The sequence below is a fragment of the Pezoporus occidentalis genome, unplaced genomic scaffold (assembly GCF_034315485.1).
Source record: "Pezoporus occidentalis ecotype Australia unplaced genomic scaffold, CSIRO_AGI_Poc_V1 ctg44, whole genome shotgun sequence".
Lineage (NCBI taxonomy): Eukaryota > Metazoa > Chordata > Aves > Psittaciformes > Psittacidae > Pezoporus > Pezoporus occidentalis.
This window is the reverse complement of record NW_026915769.1, coordinates 1329878-1350995: the sequence shown is the minus strand read 5'-3', so window position 1 is coordinate 1350995 and position 21118 is coordinate 1329878. Positions and strand designations below refer to the sequence as shown.

Here is a 21118-nt window from a genome sequence, read left to right as displayed (position 1 = left end):
AGGGCTGGAAAGGCTCACTCAGGAAGACTGAGTAAAAGCTGGCAGCTAGAACAAATATAGTACAGATTTATAGCAGGCTCAGTCCTTTCCCCAGAGAAGCCTGAACAGGCCTTTGGGTCATGTTTTATGTGTGGATATAGGGAAAAGGAAAGTTTGTGGGACACTTGAGTTTGCTAGACACTCCTATGGGAGCTTTAGCTATTGCTTCTGAGTCTCCGCAAACTGACCAATACTGAAAAGCAGTCCAGACATGAGCCTGGCCTGGTTAGTGGGAACCACGCCAGGTCAGAGCTCACTGCGAGCAGGGACCGGGGAACATAAGGACTCCACCCTTCCCTAAGTGGCAGTGGTGTTATAATCCCTTTGTTTACTCAAGAGTTTCTGGTGCAGCAGCTGTCGTCAAAGCAAAAACTAAGAGGATTACATAGCCAGGCGTGTTTCTGTCATAGAAATGCCAGGAAAAAAAACTCCATTCCTGCAGCTAAATGTCTTCAGCTAGACTGTGCAGTGATTTGACTTGCTTACCTTTAGATTAGTCTGTTAACCTTCCCTGATTTGCCAGTGCTAATTCCAAGGTTTAATAGGTAAACCATGGCTGACTTACAAGTGTTCCCACAGCCGGACAAGCTGCCTGCACAGCCAGCAAACCCACAGGCTAGGAGAAAGCAAGTGCTTGGAGGTGCAGGTGGCTCAGTACCCCTGTGTGAGCAGAGGGTCTAAGGCAGGATTTTTCTTAATTTTTTTTATTTATTTTTTTAATCTTAATGTTAGGACTGTGAAGCATGTACCTTCCTTGATTTTGTAAGCAGGAACTGTGGTTAGGAATCACTGCAGCCTGTCTACTGCAAGTAAAGATATCTTAATTACAGAGGTTTGAAGCATTTCACATTTAGCACGTTTGCTTATTAATCATTATTTTGTATACATCGATGTAAACCAGGATTTTAGGCGGTCTGGCTGAAACATCCTGTTTTGTTGCACAGCTCAGTTCTTGTGTTTTTCAATAAATATCACCATTAATCACAGAATCACAGAATCATTAGGGTTGGAAGTGACCTCTGCAGATCACCCAGTCCAACCCCCTTCCAAGGCAGGGCCACCCAGAGCAGGTTACACAGGAATGTGTCCAGGCAGGTTTTGAATGTTTCCAGAGAGGGAAACTCCACAACTCCCTGGTCAGCCTGTTCAGTGCTCTGCCACCCTCAATGCAGGGAAGTTATTCCTCATGTTGAGGTGAAACTCACTGTGTTTTAGTTTATGGCCATTGCTCCTCATCCTGTCGCTCGGCATCACTGAAGAGAGTCTGGCACCATCTCCTTTGAGATATTGATCTGCACTAATGAGATCTCCTCTCAGTCTGCTCTTCTCTAGACTAAACAGGCCCAGCTCCCTCAGTCTCTCCTCATAAGAGATGCTCCAGACCCCTGATCATCCTTGTGGTCCTCCACTGGACCCTCTTCAGTAGCTCCTTGTCTTTCATGTACTGAGGAGCCTAGCACTGGACATAGCACTCCAGATGTGGGATCACCAGGGTCGAGTAGAGGGGGAAGATCAGCTCCCTCGACCTACTGCCACACTCCCCCCAGTGCACCTCAGGATGCTATTGTCCCTCCTGGCCGCAAGGGCAGTTAATGAATCAGGCTGTTGGCTGTCACTGGCCTAGATGAGATGGAGCAGATTCACAGAAGGATTTGGAATTGCATTGCTAGTGCAGGGCATCCTGGCACCCAGGGCACCTTTCTCCTACAACTCTGTGTCATATGCAGGTGCAGGCTCTGAAGCAGTATAAGCTCGGGAAGTTAAGGCTTGAGAAATCTGTTTGATATAATAATGAATTGTGGTGCTGACTTATTTATGTTACCCTCTTTTTTTTTATCTCGACAAAATAGTGGGGGCTTCGATTGCTGGTTAGAAAAGGAAGGTACTGTAATTTTATTACCCTTGGTTTCCCCATCATTATTTACGCAGTTAATAAAGGGCAAAAGGGCGTTATGCATGAGTGGTGACGCAGTTGGGTCAGGTGGCACTAATAAACACCGCACGTGTGCATGCTCGCACAGCATGGGAAACCGAGACTACCGGTTTACACGTCCTTGCCACCCGCAGCGCCGCCTCAGGGGCCGGGGACCAGAGCCCGCGCTTCGGCCCAGAGCCACCGGCCCGAGGAGCACTAACAGAAACAACGGGGGCAAGCCCCCCGCCACGCCGCTCCGTACCTCCCCCAACCTCCGCAACAGGAAGTTGTCCGCCGGACGAGGGGCCCCTCCGCTAAGCCCCGGCCCCACACCTCCGGCCCCGCCTGCGGCGGCAGCGGGCCCTGGCGCTTCGGCGTGGAGCGATTTCCCCCTGGCGGTCGCACGGCGCGGCTCCGGCGGCGGCCAGCAGGGGGCGGTATGGTGGCGGCGCTGATTGGTGGGGCTCTGCGCGCCGCCGAGGGGCGAGGTACGGTGGGCGGTGCTGTCGCGGGTAGCCGGGGCTTGCGATGGGGGCGCCGCTCAGCACGGTGAGTGAGCCCTGCGCGGGTCGGGGTGGCGCCGGGCGGCCGCGGGACCTGCGGCTGCGGGCGGGGGTGGGCGGCTGCGTGGCGCTGCCTCCCGCCCGCTCCTCCCGCCGAAGTCCTGAGCGGGCTGTGTTCAGGCCCCGAGGCCTGCCCGCGGGGAAGAGGAGAGGCGCGGCCTTACCGCTAGGCCTTCAGGGCGCCAGGGCGGGCTGTGTTGGTGCCGGAGCAAAGCGGGGGCCGCTGGGCGGGGTGACAGGGTACCCCAGGCCTTTGCTGCCTCCGCTGCCGTGTGCCCAGCCGCGATGAGGTGGCCCTGGGACATCCTCAAGGCTGGCGTGGGCTGGGGCCCGTGTTCCGATATGCGCACCCTTTGTGTGTGCGAGCTGTGATGGTGAGGGTGCTGTGTGCTGTGCTGCGGTGTGTGTGGCTACTCTCCGTTCCGTCCTCCGAATCATTTTTCAGCACTTGTGCTGATGGCTTTAAAGCCACAAGCCTAGCTGTTGCTGCTGTAGTGGAGAGCTCTTTGGGGATCATGTCTGCCGAGCGGTGGATTTGCGGTGCTGTTAAGTGTAGCACGCATCATAGAATCAGCTAGGTTGGAGACAACCTTTAAGGGCATCATGGCCAACCGTTACCCCAGGACTGCTAAGTCTACTGTGAAAGCGTGTCACTAAGACCATCTACATCATTACCCTCTTCCTGATGCAGCCTAATATGTCGTGTCTTTCCTCTGATGCGTCTGCTCAAACGTTTCTGGCTCTGGGTTTGTGAGAGGAGCAAGACAGAGCTGTTCACAACATGTCCTAGTTTGGGTACAGTTGGTTACTAGGTTACGTGAACAGAAGAGGATGAGGCAGATGCTAAAGCTGCAGAAGAAATGCTTGTCCGTTAATCCTTTCATCATTTTCTAAAGCAGATGAGAAGAATGTTTAAAGTACTAGAACTAAATAAACTGCTCTGTGTAGCCCTGCCTTGGTGGGGGGGTTGGACTGGATGATCTCCAAAGGTCACTTCCAACCCTAATGATTCTGTGAAAATCCCTTAAAAGTAGGGTCTAAATGAAGAAGTCGAGCCGAGGGTACAAGAGTAGTCTTGCCAAAGCAGCATTAGGTTTGTGTGTTTGTAGGGCATTTGGGTGATGGAGTATCCTGCCATAAGCTTACCTATTTAACTGTGTCTTGCTTACAACGCCTTAGTGGAAGGGTCTGGTGATCTCAGTGCTATGGCTTTTTTCTTAAGGCCTTTTTTGTTATACTGCAAAGGTCTGTTTCCATTAATAAAAATTCTTGCTGTATTACTGGTTTTGTGATCTCTGTTAGCAAAGATTTGTGCAGCTGGAAACTGTGAGTCACCAGATCTTCATTTAGTGATTCCTGGCCTTGAGGTCAGCCAGTTGTTCCTGTGGCTGCTCTAGATCTGATGCAGCTTCCATGATTGCAGTGCAGTTATCATCATAAATGTCTTGATATGCTCTGTGATAAGAGTATGTAGATCAGTTTTAACCCCAAGAATGTATTTCTTGGCACGGATAACTTTTTATAATCATTCAGCCTTCAGTTCTTCACCTGTTTTCTGCCCATCAGTTGATACTTCCTGAGTAAGGAGCTAAAATAGCTACCTGAATTAACTGGTTTGCTGTTTCTTTACAGGCTAAATCCCATTAGGCTTTTGCATTAATTGACCATAAATAACAAATTGCCTTCCACAAGGTGAACACTGTGCTAAAAGTATTTGTCAGAATTAAACTTCATTCTGTACCAGCAGACTCAGATATAGTGCGTTGCTTCAAAAAGTGATGATGATGCTCATGTGGGGGAACAGCATTAATGTCATTTACTGAACAGCTGTGGTAGCTTTCACTTAACAGCTGATGACCCAAAAATATTTGCAAAGATGGGAAAAGCACTTATCTGCGCACAGGTGGGGAAGCTGACGTAGAGGTAGTATTTTGAAGCTGCTCTTCTCCTGTCTTCCTGATCAGCTGTTACTGGCATACATTAGTGTTGGAGTTGGGACCAAGCCTAAGTTTTTTAATTCAGTGGTTGTCAATTTTGTTAGACCACAGCTGTACTTCTTTGGTCTGTTTTAGATGCCTGCATCTGTAAATGAAGCTAGTTTATTTTAACATTAATGCTTTATTTTGAAGCATCATTTGCTGTGGATTCAGCTTGCTGCCTCCAACAGGTCTCATGCATCTGTTGCAGTTCTCATCAGGAAGTTTATCTGCTGCTCTGTCATTTTCTTAACTTCCCTCCCCCCTTTTTTTGTGATTCAAAAGTTCTTTCTGGAGCTAAAGTAATCTGGTGGATCTGTGTAATTAAGGAATAATATTCCTCTAAACTCCAGCTTCTTCAGGAACAACCTGTATGGAGCTGTTTCAGTATTTTCAAATAAAAGTGAAAAAGACAGTGTGTGCACGGCATGCTGTGTCTTCAAGCTATACCAAATGTCGATACGTTTTAAGCCTGTACAGCAGCATTTTAAGAAGAGATAGCTTATGTCCCTTTTTTAATTTTACATTTGCCACAGTTTAGTAATAATAATGTTGGAGTGTTTATAGCCTCCTGAGAACTGTCATGCTCACAGAGATGAGGTTCTAAAATACTGGTCAGATCACTTGGAAACAAAAGTGAAAGTTAACCAGGCAGGGCAAAGATGTGCACTGTGTACAACCTAAGTACTTTGCTCCTCGCCTTGCTTCCCGTGGTCATGCTTTCCCCCTCTCTTCTGTTAAAGCATTGAATACCAAATTACAGAATTGGTGAGGAGTTTTGTAAGTAGATGATCAGTTTATTCTCCAGTCCTAAGTTAGGACCACATCTACCTACACGGGTGATTTTGTAGGTTGTTACAGCGTTTATCTAATCTGGCAGAACATGTCCCTGGGAACAGGCACTGGAAACCGAAACAAAGGCACAGGCTTGTAGCTGAGCATGGTCGTGGCAGGCTTTGCACTTGTAGCCTGTGGGTGACCCATTTTCAGCCCTGTAGACCCACCAAGTGGCTGAGGTGTCTGGTATTGGGTGGGAAGGTGACATCTTCCTTCCATCTTGTCCACAAAGCTGTAGTTGCAATGTTGTGGTCTCTTCTGTGCTTTCCTGGACTGGTGTGGTCACTCAGTCTCTCCCAGCTAGGTAGCCTGTGCATGGTGTTGGGCATGGAGATGGTGGTGTGATGGCATAACCTATTCCCATCTTGTGGGGCTTCAGCCCCCGGGGTGAAGTTCATCCCTGCAACAGGCTATGCAATCACAGAATCACAGAATGGCTTTGGTTGGAAATGAGACCAAAACATTAGGCCTTAGCTGAAATAACTTTACTTTTTAGCATGAGCATGACTTAGCACCTAGACATGAATGCTCACTCAACAGGGGGCCCCCTCTGAGGGTGGGAATCTGCCCTTCTGGTGAGGCATGCTAAACAATACATTAGAATTTGGGCCTGTAGATGGCTTGCATCTGGTTCTGTAAATTGCTTCTAAGCAGGGACATCTCTAATGGTAAGATATGATAACAATTTGAGCAAAGAATTAAGCATGTAGCTCCAGGTATTAGCAGTTGAAAGCTAAAAGGTGATCAATAAACTGTCACTGTAGCCCTAACTGAAATGTGCAGTAGGATAAGAGGACTACAGTTCTATAACTTACCTTGTTGCCCAAGGCTCTGTCTTGTTGCCTCCAGGTGCTGTGATATAAAAGGCCCAAAACAGTGGCATGAGTTAAGTGATGTGGTTGAGGAGCCTGTCTGCACATCCATGCACCAGGGAGCGCAGAGGCACAACAGTATGGGAGGAGCCTGGGTGATACCCTCACCCAGCTACTCTCGGGTCCATCACAGGAGAGCAGCCAACTCATGAAGGTTTACCTCCATACAAGTGCACACAAAGAAACACTGGCAGGCTGGGGACCTTCCTAGAGCTGTTTGGGGGAGCCATTGCCCCCTGGGTCAGGGGTGAGGCAGGCACCAGTTGGAGGCTGGCTCCCCTTGAAGGCTGGGGTAGCATGGGATTTAGGGGGTGAGTGTTTGGGGATTGTGGGATGTTTAGGGGAGGAACCAAAGGCAGGGATTGAGGCCTTTGGAGAAGTACAAATGTGAGGAAAATAAAAGGATAAAGGAACAAAAAGCGCTGACCCTGTGTAAACAGGCCTGCTCTGTAAGCAGGCTTGCCTGCCTGCGTCCTGCAACCTGTCAGCATAGTCTGTCCTGTCCTCATTAAATGCCATAGCTGCTTTTCTGGGGAAGGGATACTGCTTTGCATGCATGGATCTTCGTGGGAGTGTTAAGTGCCCATGCCTGGAGCCAGACCATGGGCAAGAGGGCTTGTGTGTCTGTGGTGCCAGCACCCAGCACGAGTGTGTGATGGTTAGCAAAGGTCAAGCTGGACTAACCAGTAACTGGGTGAGATGTCATGGGAGCCAGGTGTGTGTGTATCTTGAAGGGTGATACCGCAGTGCACGTGATGGTGTGTGAAGGGGTCTGTGCGAGAGCAGCTCACGCTCAGATGTGAGCAACTGGGGGGACTGCAGTCTGGGGACAGCTGCTCTGGGGACTAAGCCAGCTACTGGTGAATTCACTGTGTACACATGCCTGTGGGATGTCTTTTTTCCCTGATCAGTCAGGGAGGGGATCAGGATGACAGTCATTGGTGCTGTTTGTGTGAGCCTGTGTTGATCAGTGTAGCCAGCCACGTGTATATTTGGGCATGTGTTCTGTATGTGTGCCTGTGCCTGCTGGGCGTACATACTCAGCCTTGCTAACAGCTGGATCTGGGGACCAACTGTTAGCAAGGACATGGAGCTGTGACAGCCTTGCTTCTGTCAAGCTTCCAGGTTTGGCAGGCCTCCTGGTATGCCAAGTACCTCAACGTAGGAGTAATAACACTAGGTATTTTTAAAGGAAACTATTAAAGTAGATGGTGTGTTTTTAAATACCTCCTCTTCCTTCTTATATTAGTACAAAGAAACACGTTTTTTTCTGGGGGTTAGATTGTCATGTCAAACTACTGTATTCTTTCTCACCAAAATAAAAAATAACTTTCTCTTGTTATGCACATGTGTCTAACACTCTTTCTGTATCGCTGCAGTTGGGATGGGTTGTGACATACCCATTAAAGCTCATCTACACCATCTTCCAGAAGTTCTTCAGGAATCCCCGTCCTGCAATTACTCTGCAGGATCCTGAAGTGAAATATGCATTAAGGCTGATTGATAAGGAGGTAAGTACATGTACAGTGCTGAGCATGCCCTCTCCATGGGTACTGTAAAATGCTTGTGGCTTCTTAAATCTTGGGTGATGTTGCAGCAGGGTGAATACTTGCATTTTAAGTAAATTGGTTATAAATGCTCATTGCCTGGTGTAACCAAGATCTGCACTTCTGCAAACAGCTTCTTTCCAAGCAAGATAAAGTGGAGAATTCTGTTTTAGAGATGACCAGACTTGGAGTTTCTGTCACGTCTCATGTCATGTGGTACATCAGCAGAAATTCCTACACTCTGTGCTGCTGGGTTCTCTATAAGGCAGAGTTATGCTGTCAGCAGGCAGATTTTTCCTGGTCAGTAGTGTTCAGCATAGTAGTTGTCAGACCTATGTTGATACTGATTCCTGTTACTGGATTTGTGTATTCTAATGTGTTACAGGAAGAAAGATGTTTAAAGGTTGTAATCCTGACAGTACCTGAGCTGTTTCAGCTTCTTTTTCTGTCTGATAAAAGTAGAAGCCATTCTGTATCTCCCAGGATCCTCAGCTAGGTTTCTAGATGGAAGTCATGATGCTTTCAGGGGTGGACTCAACTTGAGGGAAGAAGGCCAAAGCCATAAAAGGTGAAAAGTCCAGATTTCCCTTGGATAAACTCACCATCAAAAGTATGAGGTAGAAGTCTTGGCTTTTCTGGTGTGAAATCACACCTGAAGACATTCGTAGTGTTGACTTTTTAAATCAATGAGCTAGTCAGAAAGTTACCGGAAAAGGACTGAATCAGAGCTTTGTTTGATGTGTAGGGAGTATGCTGATAGTTTGGCTTTCATTTGTTCTGTTTGTCAAAGAAAAGGATTACTGTCATTCTGAATCCTGGGTTTTGTGGGAATTGAAAACTTCCCTGTGGTTTGGGCTGGGTGCCATTACTGAATTTATTTCCCATGTGTACTGCAACAATGCTATTATTATATACTCCCCACTTTTTCATGAGAGCTGTAGCACCTGGTTGCAGGTACAGTCTGTCTGACCTGCAGGAGGGGAGGGCAACTTGAGGCGCTGCACATGCCTCTGAGAATCAAGCTACTTGCAGGTTTCTGCTGTAGCAGTTTATAACAGAAGGGAATTCACAGTTCACTTGATTTTTATTTTTTATTTTTTAATAAATTACTGATTTTTTTTCTCACCTTGTTGTTATTTTTATATGCCTTTTTCAAATCTTGGGAACAGCTCTTATATAGCCAGGTCAGATGCTGCTGCTTGTGGTACGTTGATCAGCTGGGAATATTTGACTCATGGGTGTTTATAAATTTTTTCCTGAATGGAAAATGTGTCCTGGAAACAGAAATTAGTTTTGAAAAATAACAACCTGGTACAATAAGTGCTAGTATCTTCTAACATCTTGCCAAAAATCTGGTGCAAATGCTCTGATCTTCAAAACTTCTGATTCCAGGCCAGGTTGGACGGGGCTTTGAGCAATGACAGCATCTTAAGATGAAGGATTTATTGGCGAAATCCAGCTTTGAAGTGGCCTACCTGATGCTGAAATCTTCATACAGAAACAGCAGTGGTCAGTGTGAGAGCAGCAGTGTTAAGTCCACTTTAGCTGTCTAGTGGATTATTCAATGGCAGTTACTGTTCCTGAATAGATACAAGTACAGAGAAACTCTTTTTAGACTGCCACTCAGTTCCTTTCTTTGTTTAGCATTTCCTTTAAAAAAGGGCTACAGTATTTTCTAGGATGTTTATGAAATTTGCTTTAGAAGGGTTATTATTTTCCATAGGGCTTTAAAGAAAGAAATTGGTGAGGAATTAGGCCGTATGTTGTCCCTTTTTCTTTTTTCTGACTTTTTCAATCCCATGAATGTCACCTGATTTTTAAGAGATAAAACTTATACAGGATAAGAAATAGCATTTTATTTACTCATTACCAAACTATTAATCAAGTTACAACATTCCTGGTAAAAGAACTGTCATTATTTTATAATAAAAGTACTTATCTAAATAGAGAGCTCTTTTAAATTGTAATTAAGTATTAGTTCCATTTTTATGCAATACAGTTTTCTGAAATAGTTAATTCATCTGATTTTAATACATCAAAATAATTTTTTTTGGCCTTGAACTCACGTATGTTTAAACTTAAATGAGAATTGAAGAGCTGAGTAATTTCTGTCCAGTGGCCTTCTTGCAGAAGGCAGTGTAAATGTTCATACTGTGTAGAAAGTTATAGTTCAGTCTCAATCTGCATATGAGTATGTTACTAAGTTTTGCTATTCACATGTAAATATAAAAAACGGTACTTGCATTTGTCTGCTTTATTTCTATTTTTATTTCTGTATTGCTTCTAAAATACCTTGAGATAAAATTAAGTTTTCAGGGAGTTTGAACAAAGAGTTGACCTCTGCAGGATCGCCACATTCAGAGGAGTTTGTATTTGCGTTATGCAAAAATTTCAGTTAGGATGCTGTTCTCCCCCAAATATTGAATCCTGCAGGAAGCTAGAGCAGTGCATTGGTTTTGCAAGTGAAATCACAAGAATTAAATCTCAACAGCATAGCTGACTGTTCTGTTAATTTTCCTCTTTCAGGAAGTTAGTCATGACACAAGAAGATTTCGATTTGCTCTCCCTTCCATAGATCATGTTCTGGGCCTTCCTCTAGGTATGTGCTGTCTGTCCTTCCTGAGAATCCACGTGTGGTTAATTATATTATGAGAGGTTTTGGAGGGATTTTTTTCCCTACATTTTGAACTGTTGAATTTGGAATACTGTCCACATAGTTTGAGCTAGTATTTAGAGCTTTGCAAGATTATCCTCATGGTGTGAGTCATCTGCAGGGCCTGAACTCTTGTGTACTTACAGAGGGTGTACATCCAGCTTGTTTCTGTGAAGACAGTAGAAACAAACACTGATCTTTACTTGTTTTTCCAGTCTCAACATTCCAGTGTGTGTTATTCCCATGGTGCTTGGCCTCAGTGGTCCCTTTCCCTCCCTTGAAGCCATGTTCTCTGGAAATTCTCCTCTAACTCATGTGGTTTACCAGATGATCTAGTCACTTCTGAATTTGCAGGCAGTCTCATGGAACTTCTTAAATCACCATGTAGTAGATGTTTCCTTAGGCCTTGCCATGTGGTATGTTGCCTTCCATAATAGCTTAGTGGTATTGTTTTCTACTGCTTATGTAAAGAACATTTAATTATCACTTGTGTTTAATAGGGACTTCTGCTTTAGCAACCGGTTGCAATGATCTGTGAATCAGGTGTTTCAAGGTAGTCCTATAGCACCTTTCCAGCATTACAGTCCGTAGCGTTTAGGTTCCCTGTTTTTTGGGATATATTACTTTCTTGATCCTGCTCAGTAGCCATGAGGGCAAAGCTAGTTTCCTGCCCTTGCCCCCTGGTGAGCATTGAGGAGCAAGCCGTCTCACCTCTCTAGTTGCTCTTGTCCTGCATACTAACAGAAGAGAAGCCATCTGGGGTGAATTTGGCCTGCTGCATGCCATGGCTTCGTCCAGTGCTTTAGTAAGGTCAGGGCAGATCAGCCAGTTACTTCAGCATAGCTCGAGAAGGCATGTCCCTGGCCCTGCGCAGTCCCAGGAACAGCACAGTCATGCTCCCTAAGGTCCTCTGCACAGTCTAATCTGTGGGCAAGACTTGGGAAGCAAGGAGAACTGAAAGCTGGTGAGGGTGGTGAAAGCAGCTGGGAGCAGCAGGCGTGGCAGCCATGGGACAGATACCGGTGTGCACTCTGCATCTTTAGTCCAGCACCAGCATTTCGTTTCTACTGCCAGCTGGGGTGTTAACAGGAAAATAAGTGACTCACTCTGAGTAAGAGTGGGATTGTGTGTGGCCCCATGGGGAGGCTGCCTGCTGCTGTCCTGTCAGGGTGGGGTAGAGCTATAACAAGTAAGAGCCTAAGGCATGTTTTCCCTTTGGAAGGAGCACCTTTTTGGGATTTGCACCAATTGTTGTGAGACATGCCCCAGCAGTGGTCCTGCCTGTCTGGGTTCACTGTCTGTAGTGGTCACTATGGGGCTCTTCCTGGAGGAGGTGGTGGTGAGGTCGCCCCTAGCCTGGAAGAGGAATGGGAGGTTGCTGCTGCAGCTGCATTCAGGCCTTCCCTAGCAGGAAACATGAGTGGTACCAGATCTGTGTAGGTTTTGCTGAGAGGGTTATTTGAATCACCTTTACATGATGTCTTCAAGTGAGCTATGGTTGTTCATTTCCCAAGTTACCAGGTAGCACGTCTTCATTCACCCACTGCTTTGCCTTACTGGTCCTGTGGGTTGGCAAACTGGTAAAATCCCCAGTTTGTGTTCCCATAGCAGGCAGATGAACTGCACCATCTTTGGAGAGCTGCATTCTATCTTAAGAGGTAGTTTGTTCTGTTGACATAGTGGTGACAAAATAACAAAGACCAAATCCTCCCCTAGGTATTCTTCACTTGGGTCTCCTCAGTATGTTGGGATTTTATAGGAAACCCTTTCGAAAGAGTTAATTCTGGGTGGGTTTTTTTCATCAAAAGCATGGACATTGAGGAATGAAACTGTTTGTAGAGAGTTCAGTGGATGTGTGACAGATTGAAATGTGATCACTGCATTCAGATGTTAAGCTGGAGAAATAGCAGAGTTAGAAAAGTGCTTTATGTCTAGGCAGCCTGAGCAATGACGGCTAGAAGACCTCCTGATAGACATGAGCCATTTGTGATCAAAGTAAGTACAGTTATAAACTCAGTTGTAACAAAACTGTTAAGAGTTTATAACTAACATGTTAATAAAGAAGCGTGAACAGAACTTGACAGTTTTCCCCTCCGGAGTCCTTTTTTCTTGCTGGCATGGGAGAGACGTGCCACATCTTTTGCAAGATCTCGCATACAGTTAGAGCGTTGGGTATTGTAAAAGCCATTAGAACAGATGTGATCGACACATAAAATCAGCAGCAGCATTGTCTGCCCTTCCAGATAGAAACTGTGCATGGTTGAATGTGCAAGGTGCTACATTCCAGGAGCATGAGAGAGGGAAAAGCGGCTCCTCAAAACAAGGTTGTTAGGACAACTTTGACACAGAGTTTGCAGTCTGTACTAAATCAGTACATCTACCAAAAGAAAAATCTTTTGAAAGCAAACTGCTTTTTCTCTTCCCTCCACGCAGGACAGCATATCCACCTGTCTGCACGGATTGATGGAGCTCTGGTTGTGAGACCTTACACTCCAGTTTCCAGTGATGATGACAAGGGCTTTGTGGATCTTGTTGTTAAGGTGAGAATGTCACAGCTTCTGACCCCACCTTTACACTTGCAGTGCTATGTGAAGTCTGATGTGCTGGCTTCTGTTCATGTACATGCCACTGCAGATTTCCACTGTTTTAACAAGTGATCTGGAGTTACCTACAATCCATATGGCATTTTGCAGGCACTTCTGCGGTGCGTGTGTCTCATGAGATGCTGCGTAATTTTCTGTATTTGCATATTGCAGTTTTCCAAAATCTGTGTAGACCTGCAGATGTGTACACCCATTTTTAATCCTTCTGAAATAAGGAATTAACCCGGCCTGAGCTGCCAGTTTCTTCTGAAGTGAGTGTAACATGGTCACTATAATCATTAAGAGTGGTGATCATTATTGTTACTGATCCAGACAGAGTAAATGACTGATTTAATTGTAAGAATGTGGTTTTGAGTCTTGTGATAATGTACCTGGGTTTTGTCTCTTGCTAGCTGGACTAAGCAGATATATTTAAAGCTGACAAAAGTTTAAAACCTGAATATCTGCATTGGATTTTTTTAGTATTTTACTCAAGTGTTTTTTTTTTTTCTTCTTTACAACTAATAACAATTTATTCATTTATTGTGAAACTGGACATGAATTTGTCTTGTACTACCTACTTACCTTCATGAGCATGGTGTTGAAGACATGACAAGGGAAAAATATAAATCTTTGACCTAAAGAGAAACATTTCACAAGACCCCTTCTTCCCAGTGTGGCTCTCCATGCATGCAAATGATGCTGTTCTTGTGAAAGCGTAGCTAGTCTCAGCTTGAACCCTTTCACATCCATGGGATTTAAAACAAAAAACCCCAGCAGAGTTCCAGCAGTGTAACTACACCCACTGATGCCTGTTGGTGAATGGTTGAATATTCTGTTAGTTGATGTGCACTTTTTTTTGTTACTCTAACTTCAAGATGCAAACAGTTGGCATCGCAAGAGCAACGTTTGGGTACATCCCCTTGCAACTGAGCTGTCAGGGATCTTTCTCAGAAGTTAGGTTGATTGTTTAGAGATACATTCTATGTTACAGAAATACAGTGGAGAAATTGCCAGTCTGTGTCCAATCTGATCAAAACTGGGGTAAGAGGGGCATTTTAATCCTCTTCAGAAAATGCAGTCCTTCTCTTTTATTGTCAGTCAATTCTGCAAGTATTCCTTTATGTAGTAATTGCGTTCTTTGCACGAGGAATATGGGTACTTAAATGTTTGAAGGGAAATGCTCATCCTTGAGCTGTGAGATAAATTGCTTCGTTGTTATTTTTAACAGGTCTACTTTAGGGGTGTCCATCCGAAGTTTCCTGATGGAGGGAAGATGTCCCAGTACTTAGACAGCCTGAAAATAGGGGATACTATTGACTTCAGAGGACCAAGTGGCCTACTTGTCTATAAAGGAAAAGGTAAGGCTGACTTGGAAGATATAATTAATCCAGACTAAACCATGCAGGAAAAAAATCATTATAAAGCAATAGTAATACTGATCATGTTTTTTTCCAGCTGGATTCAAGTCTATATAGCATCATAGAATTATAGAATGGTTTGGGTTGACAGGGACCTTTGAGGATCATCTAGTCCAATCCCTCTGCAATGAGCAGGGACATTTTCAACTGTTTCAGATTTCTCAGAGCTCTGTCTGACCTGACCTTCAGTGTTTCCAGGGATGAGGCATCTACCACCTCTCTGGGCAACCTGTGCCAGTGTTTCATCACACTCACTGTAACAAAAACGTCTTCCTTATATCTAGTCTAAATCTATCCTCTTTTAGTTTAAAACCATTACTCCTTGTCCTGTTGCAGCAGGTCCTGCTAAAAAGCCTGTCCCTGTCTTTCTTATATGCCCTTTTAACTACTGAAATGCAGCAATAAGGTCTCCCTGGAGCCTTCTCTTCTCCAATCCCAACTTTTTCAGCCTCTCCTCACAGGAGAGGTGTTCCATTCCTCTCATTGCTTTTACGGCCCTCCTCTGGACCCACTGGAACAGGTCCATGTCTTTCCTGTGCTGAGATCTCCAGAGCTGGTTGCAATACTCATGAGAGCAGAGGTTGACTACATTTTAATTACAGATGGCGCATGAACTGAACGTTGGCTGTCACCTCTATTTATTATTTGGGCTGGTACTCTCAGTATACTTGCCCTCTCCCACTAGACGTGGGTATTCTTTGCTGTTGTTAGCATCTCTGCATAAAAGAAATTGCTAATACCTTAATTAAGTCAATAGCCATCTTGAGGGGGGTTGTTACATGACCATGGAAGTGCTTGTTAATCATACTGTTCTCAAAGAAGGCAATACTCTGCTTGCTTATATGGACATAGTTTATATGCTGATAAAAACACTTTATATTTGTGCTGTCCAGTGCTAATATCTCAAATGAAAATTAACTTTATCAGTAGGAAGTACTTTTATGTCAATATAAAATATCTCGCTTCAGCATAGTGCAGCCACAGATGTGTCACAAAAACCTTCTGGCAGCTTTGTGAGGAGCAGAACTCAGACAAGTGTTTTTCCAGAGTTTGCATGTTGTGTTCATATTATCCTGGATGGAGAGAGGTGTGAATACAACAAATACAGTATTTTGGGAAATTTCAAACTGTCATATTCGGCTGAAACTGGCACATAAGCTCAAAAGGAGGATATAAATATACAAAAAATACACCCTGCATATTTTGGTTTTCCCTTGAAATAATATGCATGGGGCAGATAAACTCTCTGAGCAGATTGATTCCTTTGTGTAGAACTGTTTTCAGAATCTGGGCTTCTGAGTATCGGTGGTTTGGGACACGAACAAATAGAAATAAAGGTAGTGATGACTTGATGCTATAGGCAGGAGTAAGTAATAACCCATGTCAGTGTCTGATGTCATCATCATGTCTTTCAGGCACTGATTATCTTTCAGGATTTGTTTTAATTTGTGACATCTTCACCTTTGTCTGTTTCCTGCTTGTGCTTTATGGAGGGAAAACAGGGTGACAGGGCTGAAACAGAGTCAATTAGCTGAACATGCTGGGAAGGGATCACAGGCACTGTGTCCTGCTTGTTTTAATGTTTTCCATCTTCTCTCTCCAGGCACATTTGCTATTCGGCCTGAAAAGAAAGCTGAACCAGTTACTAAGACAGTGAAATATGTGGGGATGATTGCAGGTGGGACTGGTACGTAAGATTCATCCATGGTTTCTGGCAGCTGGGAGATGTATTTGTACCTATTTTCTCTCACACGCTCGCTTGCTCTTTTGCTCCTTTGCACTCTCACATCATTGGCCTGCCTTTCTCTTTCAGGGATAACACCTATGCTGCAGATTATTCGAGCAATCGTGAAAGACAAAGATGACCCCACCATTTGTCAGCTGCTGTTTGCTAACCAGGTAATTCTGTCCTTTGTTCTGCTTATGAAGTTTTAATTAACTAATGGAACTCCACCCAGCAAATGAAATTCTTGCTGAGAAAGCCTGGTGCAGGAATACAAACCCTGAGGGGAGAAGTGAACTGAAATGTCGGAAACTTCCCCTATAAAAGGACTGTAATGAATTGTGGGTTTAGTGTTTCTCAGAAATGTCACTTTCCTCCCAGCTAATGCTCCCTTTCCTGTGTCTCGTTTCTCTTTCTAATTCAGTTTATAAATGTTTCAAAACTCTGCATTCCTTTGTGCAAGTTGATAATATATAACAGACTTTTCAGGGCTGTGTTTGTGAGTGGTGGAAACATGAAAGAGGTGGACATGTGTCTCCTTCAGCAGTCTTAACTCCCCAGCTTCGCAGCAGGGTTTGTATGTGGAATCTTTCCATTTGAGAGCACCTTAGGTGAAGCTGAAGTTAACAGTTGGCTCCCTCAGCTATGGGTGTTGTGATTCTGCACGGCTGTTGCCTTTAATTTCCATTTCTTTTGTCAGTTCTTCGTGTGTTTCTATTGCTCTTTGAGGTTTATCATACTGCTGTGCTTCAGTGACTAGGCAACCCAAATGGTGGTGTGCTGCTGAACTACAACACCTCTTCTTTCCCTGATATTTTTCTGATGTTAATCCTTTGCTTTTAAATTTCTGCATAATAATGAATATTTGGTCTTGGAGTATGAGCCATTTTTTGTGGTGAACCTTACTGCCTGCCTGTGGTTTATTATCTTCTTTTGGTTCTCCTCTGTCATTCCTCATTTCCTTTGTGCCACATCTGAACTATGAACCCAAGGTTTTTCTACCCAGAAGCTATGATGCAGGTGCAAACAGGAGCCCTGTTCTGACGTTTTACTGCAGTAAAGCAGCTCTTTAAGTGGCCTGCCGGTGCCCTCTGGTGCTGGCTGGTGCTGCTGCAGCAGCAGCTGCTCTCTGTTGAGCCCTAGGAGTTGGCATAAAGTGCAGTCAGTGTCAGGGCAGGAAGACCAGGATTTGCCATGAGTAATTCAGAATGACTAATATGGGGCTAGAGCTGCTTCAGTGACATAGAAAACCTGTTGCTTCTTGCAGGGAGGACTTGGGGAATAGTTGCCTGCGTATTAGCAACAGCTTGTGTAAACATCGGTCCTTGGCTTTAAAGAGTCCTTGTACCCAGTAACTGCACAAATATAAAGCAGCCTCATGACAAATGGTCAGTCAGGAAAGCCTACAGACTAGATGGTTTTAATATTTTTAATAGTTTAAAATATGGCTGGTTTTGGGTTGGTTTTTTTTTAAGGTTGTCAAAACACAATTTATTTTGGCCCTCCTGAAAGAGCTGTGTTGGATTGCAGGTGACAGTGTACGTGGGCTCATACAGTGCTTCTGACCAGCATGCTCTGAATTGGTCAAACCCAGTAGTAACTTTTCTGGAACATGTGCAACTGCAGAACCAGAAATAAGCACCTTCTCAGCAATAGTGGCTGGCACATTACTCCTTACTCCCACAATTACAGACGTGGTGGTGTCCTCAATGCCAAATTACGAAGGCTGCAGAGAACAGTGCCACTTTTAGTCTCTACCCTTTTCCCTCCTTCACAAACTGCAGCTGCTCTTAAGGGAATAAGGCCTTCTTTTGTCCTTCGGTGATGTTGCATCATGGCGGAACAGGACTTGGTACCCTGGGTAGCTTTTATTGTTCCAGTCAGAGCTCAATACTTTTCTAGTCATTTGTTCCACATCCTGTTTAAAAAACAAGCAACCCCCAAATGGCAGTGCTGATGAACCTTGAAGTGGCAGAGGTGAAGAACCTGGCAGTTTCCTGACTGAATGGCATGGTATGGAGGGCTAGGGAGATACTTGTAAACAGTCATGGTTACTTTTGTGATTAAAGTTGCTTTTGTAATAGGAGTGCTAAAAGAGGGCTGTACTCTTCTTATGCTACCACTAATTCCCTGTGTTCTGTTAGAGGTTTTCCTTTGTTTTATTTTTTAGAGGGAATGCATTGTGTGATCAGGATTTGGGAATGTTATGAACCTTTTTATTAGCTCTGCCGCAGGATAGTCATGGAAATAACTTGTGTTTGCTCTCTTCAGCCTGTAAAATAGAGTTGAATAATGTGTTCCATCTCACAGGGCTGTACAAAAGCTAATGCTCTGTGGTCGTGTGAGGATTGCACTTAAATGCAGAGCATAATCATTATTTTCCTTATCCTGCAGACTGAGAAGGATATCCTGTTACGGTCTGAGCTAGAGGAGATCCAGGTTCAGAATCCCGGTCGCTTTAAGTGTTGGTATACGCTGGACAGAGCACCCGAAAGTAAGAGCTAAAATGCTACTTCCGCTGAAGCTTAAGTTATGAGTATTAATGCATGTGTTTGCCAGGAGACATCCTATATTGTGTGCATATTTCTGAGCTCCTTTCTTGCTTAATGTATTGTGTCTGAATGCATCCAGTAGCATCATTCTTCACACAGTGATGCACAGAAACTCTCAGGTGTAATCAGGCAGTGTTTCCAAAGCTCACCTCAGGTAATGGTAGTGCAGTGTTCCTCCCATGACTACACCCGAGTATTTACCATTACCTACTCTGGAAGGTGACCTTCCTTTCTCCTTCCCCACAGACATAAATGCAACATGTTATCTTACTGTCTCATTCATGTTTAAAGCATGCATTAAGACAGCTGCAGTGGAAGTGTCAGGGGCACTGTGTCTCACAGAGATGTGGCCAAGTGCAGACTCCTACCTAGCTGTCATTGTATGACAGACAGTTCATTGTAGCTGATCTTCCTAGGCAACGGAATTGCCTTTGTATTAACAGTGCTTTTCACTGAAAATACTGTTCCAGCTTGGTTCAGTTCAGTTTTAAAGATAATGAGATACAGTTGGCTGGTCTAGGTAAGAGGATGAGTGTGCTACCCTCAAGGGGTGCAAGTTTGAGGAAGAAAAGGCTAAATACTTACTGCCGTTGTGAAAAGGCCTAATAGGAAAATGAGAAGGAATTACATGGAAACTGTCTTACCGTTTCTCATCATGCTCACCCACATCAGGATAGATTCACATTCCTATTCAGTGGTAGTTTGGGACAAAGAAGCAGAAGCCATATGCTTTCTCTTACCTTGTGACTAAGCATACACCTCCAGTGGGGTTGGGAGAAAGGTCTTGCCTTCCCTACAGTCTGTTGCTGTCATGTCATCTTCTGCAATTACTGGAGAATCCTGAAATTTCTAATTATTGTTCCCTTTCTTTGATAAGTGTGAACTTATCTTAGCAGTTGCGATAAAACTTTCTCCTTACACCCCCCCGCCCCAACATTGCTGTGCAGACTTTCACTGCCATATGTGGAAATGGACCAAAAGTGGAAATTTTTGGATAACTTGTGGGAGAAAAATGTGTCAGTCCTACTGTGTACAAAGGTTTGGGTCGGCAGCTTTTTGTATCCAGGGCTGGGATGCGAGGAGTAAACTTGAATCCTAGCATTAACCGATGGCACTGTGAGTGTTCCAACTGGGAACCACTTCATCAGCTAGATTTTCCTTAGCAGACTAGTAAACAGTGGGGTGAAGAGGGTGGATGTTACTTCATAGTGCTGAAGCTAAAAAGATTCGCATTCTGTTCACAGCTCTGCTTGAGATTTCCCTGGGACTTTTAGCAGGTTTTATTAGAAGCTAGCTCTTGTTTTCTCCATACATCAGTTTTGTGTCTTAAAAGCGGAGGTGGCAGATTTCCTGTGTAGCATAACTTGAGGACACTTGTGCCAGTGGAGTGTATAAATGCTACAGTCCAGAATGTTACTAAAAAACACCCAAGCCCCCATGCTTCATCCTAAAGTGACATATCTGTAATTTCTTCCTTTTTCCCTCATTCCCCTTCCCCTTCTTTAATTTTCTTAACAGATTGGGAATACAGCCAAGGTTTTGTGAACCAAGACATGATCAGAGAACACCTGCCCCCACCTCAGAATGATGTTCTGATCCTCATGTGTGGACCTCCTCCAATGATTCAGTATGCCTGCATTCCCAACCTGGACAAACTGGGCTACACTAAGGACATGAGGTTCTCCTTCTAAAGAAGGCTGGTCTTGTGTAGAAGAGAAATAAAAACATTTAATGGGGAACAGGGCAGAGTTACAGAGATTGCTGATGCACAGTGCTGGGAAGCTACATTTACATTAAAGATGCTTCATTTTTTCTGAATCTCTGGCAACTAAGACACCTAAGCTCAACGCTACCAAAACCTGCTGGGTGCTGCACAGAAACATCTGTGTTGTGGAAAGGTAGCTGGTGCGCAGTGCTGGGCTTGCAGTGTGAACTCCATCTCAGGGGAGGACAGCATAGCTGCTTAGGGCAGGAAACACTCATTTACTCTTGTTTCTTAAAAAATGGCAGTAATACCCTCCTTCCTAACACTGTGCACACCTAGTATTTTATTTGGGATGGAGTATGAATATATATAGAATGTACTGGATTATTCTCTTTGCTTAAGCCAAATTTTAATCCTTACAGATGATTTCACAGTATGAGGGCCAGGAGTGTTTGCCTTGATGCATAATCTTTGCAGCATCAGGAGCCTAAGAATGCTTGTTCAGTTGAAGGATAATTAACCATTTATTGCAGTTGCTCAAACTGCCTTGTTAATCAAAACAGAGAGGTAGGCAGCGATACAAAACTTGTTTCCTTTGTGTTTTGGAATAGCCTCTCGAAATTGCAGACACTTTTCCAGCTGGTCACAGTTCTCATCCCTGGGCAATGAAAGAAACTAGAGAAAGCAGATAGGCTTTCTGTAGTGTTCCACAAATAGCTGGAATTTTTTGCTT

The 21118-nt window shown here is 44.4% G+C and overlaps 1 protein-coding gene across 1 annotated transcript; it reads left to right on the top strand.

Moving 5' to 3' along the window:
- The first annotated feature begins 2407 nt into the window (after positions 1-2407).
- LOC134172067 (NADH-cytochrome b5 reductase 3) lies at positions 2408-20674 on the top strand. Its single transcript, XM_062634840.1, has 9 exons — positions 2408-2503; positions 7582-7713; positions 10276-10348; positions 12836-12942; positions 14216-14345; positions 16009-16092; positions 16219-16304; positions 18523-18622; positions 20199-20674. Exons 1-9 carry the CDS (start codon positions 2483-2485, stop codon positions 20369-20371), a joined length of 906 nt encoding a protein of 301 aa, XP_062490824.1. The 5' UTR covers positions 2408-2482; the 3' UTR covers positions 20372-20674.
- Positions 20675-21118: the final 444 nt, after the last annotated feature.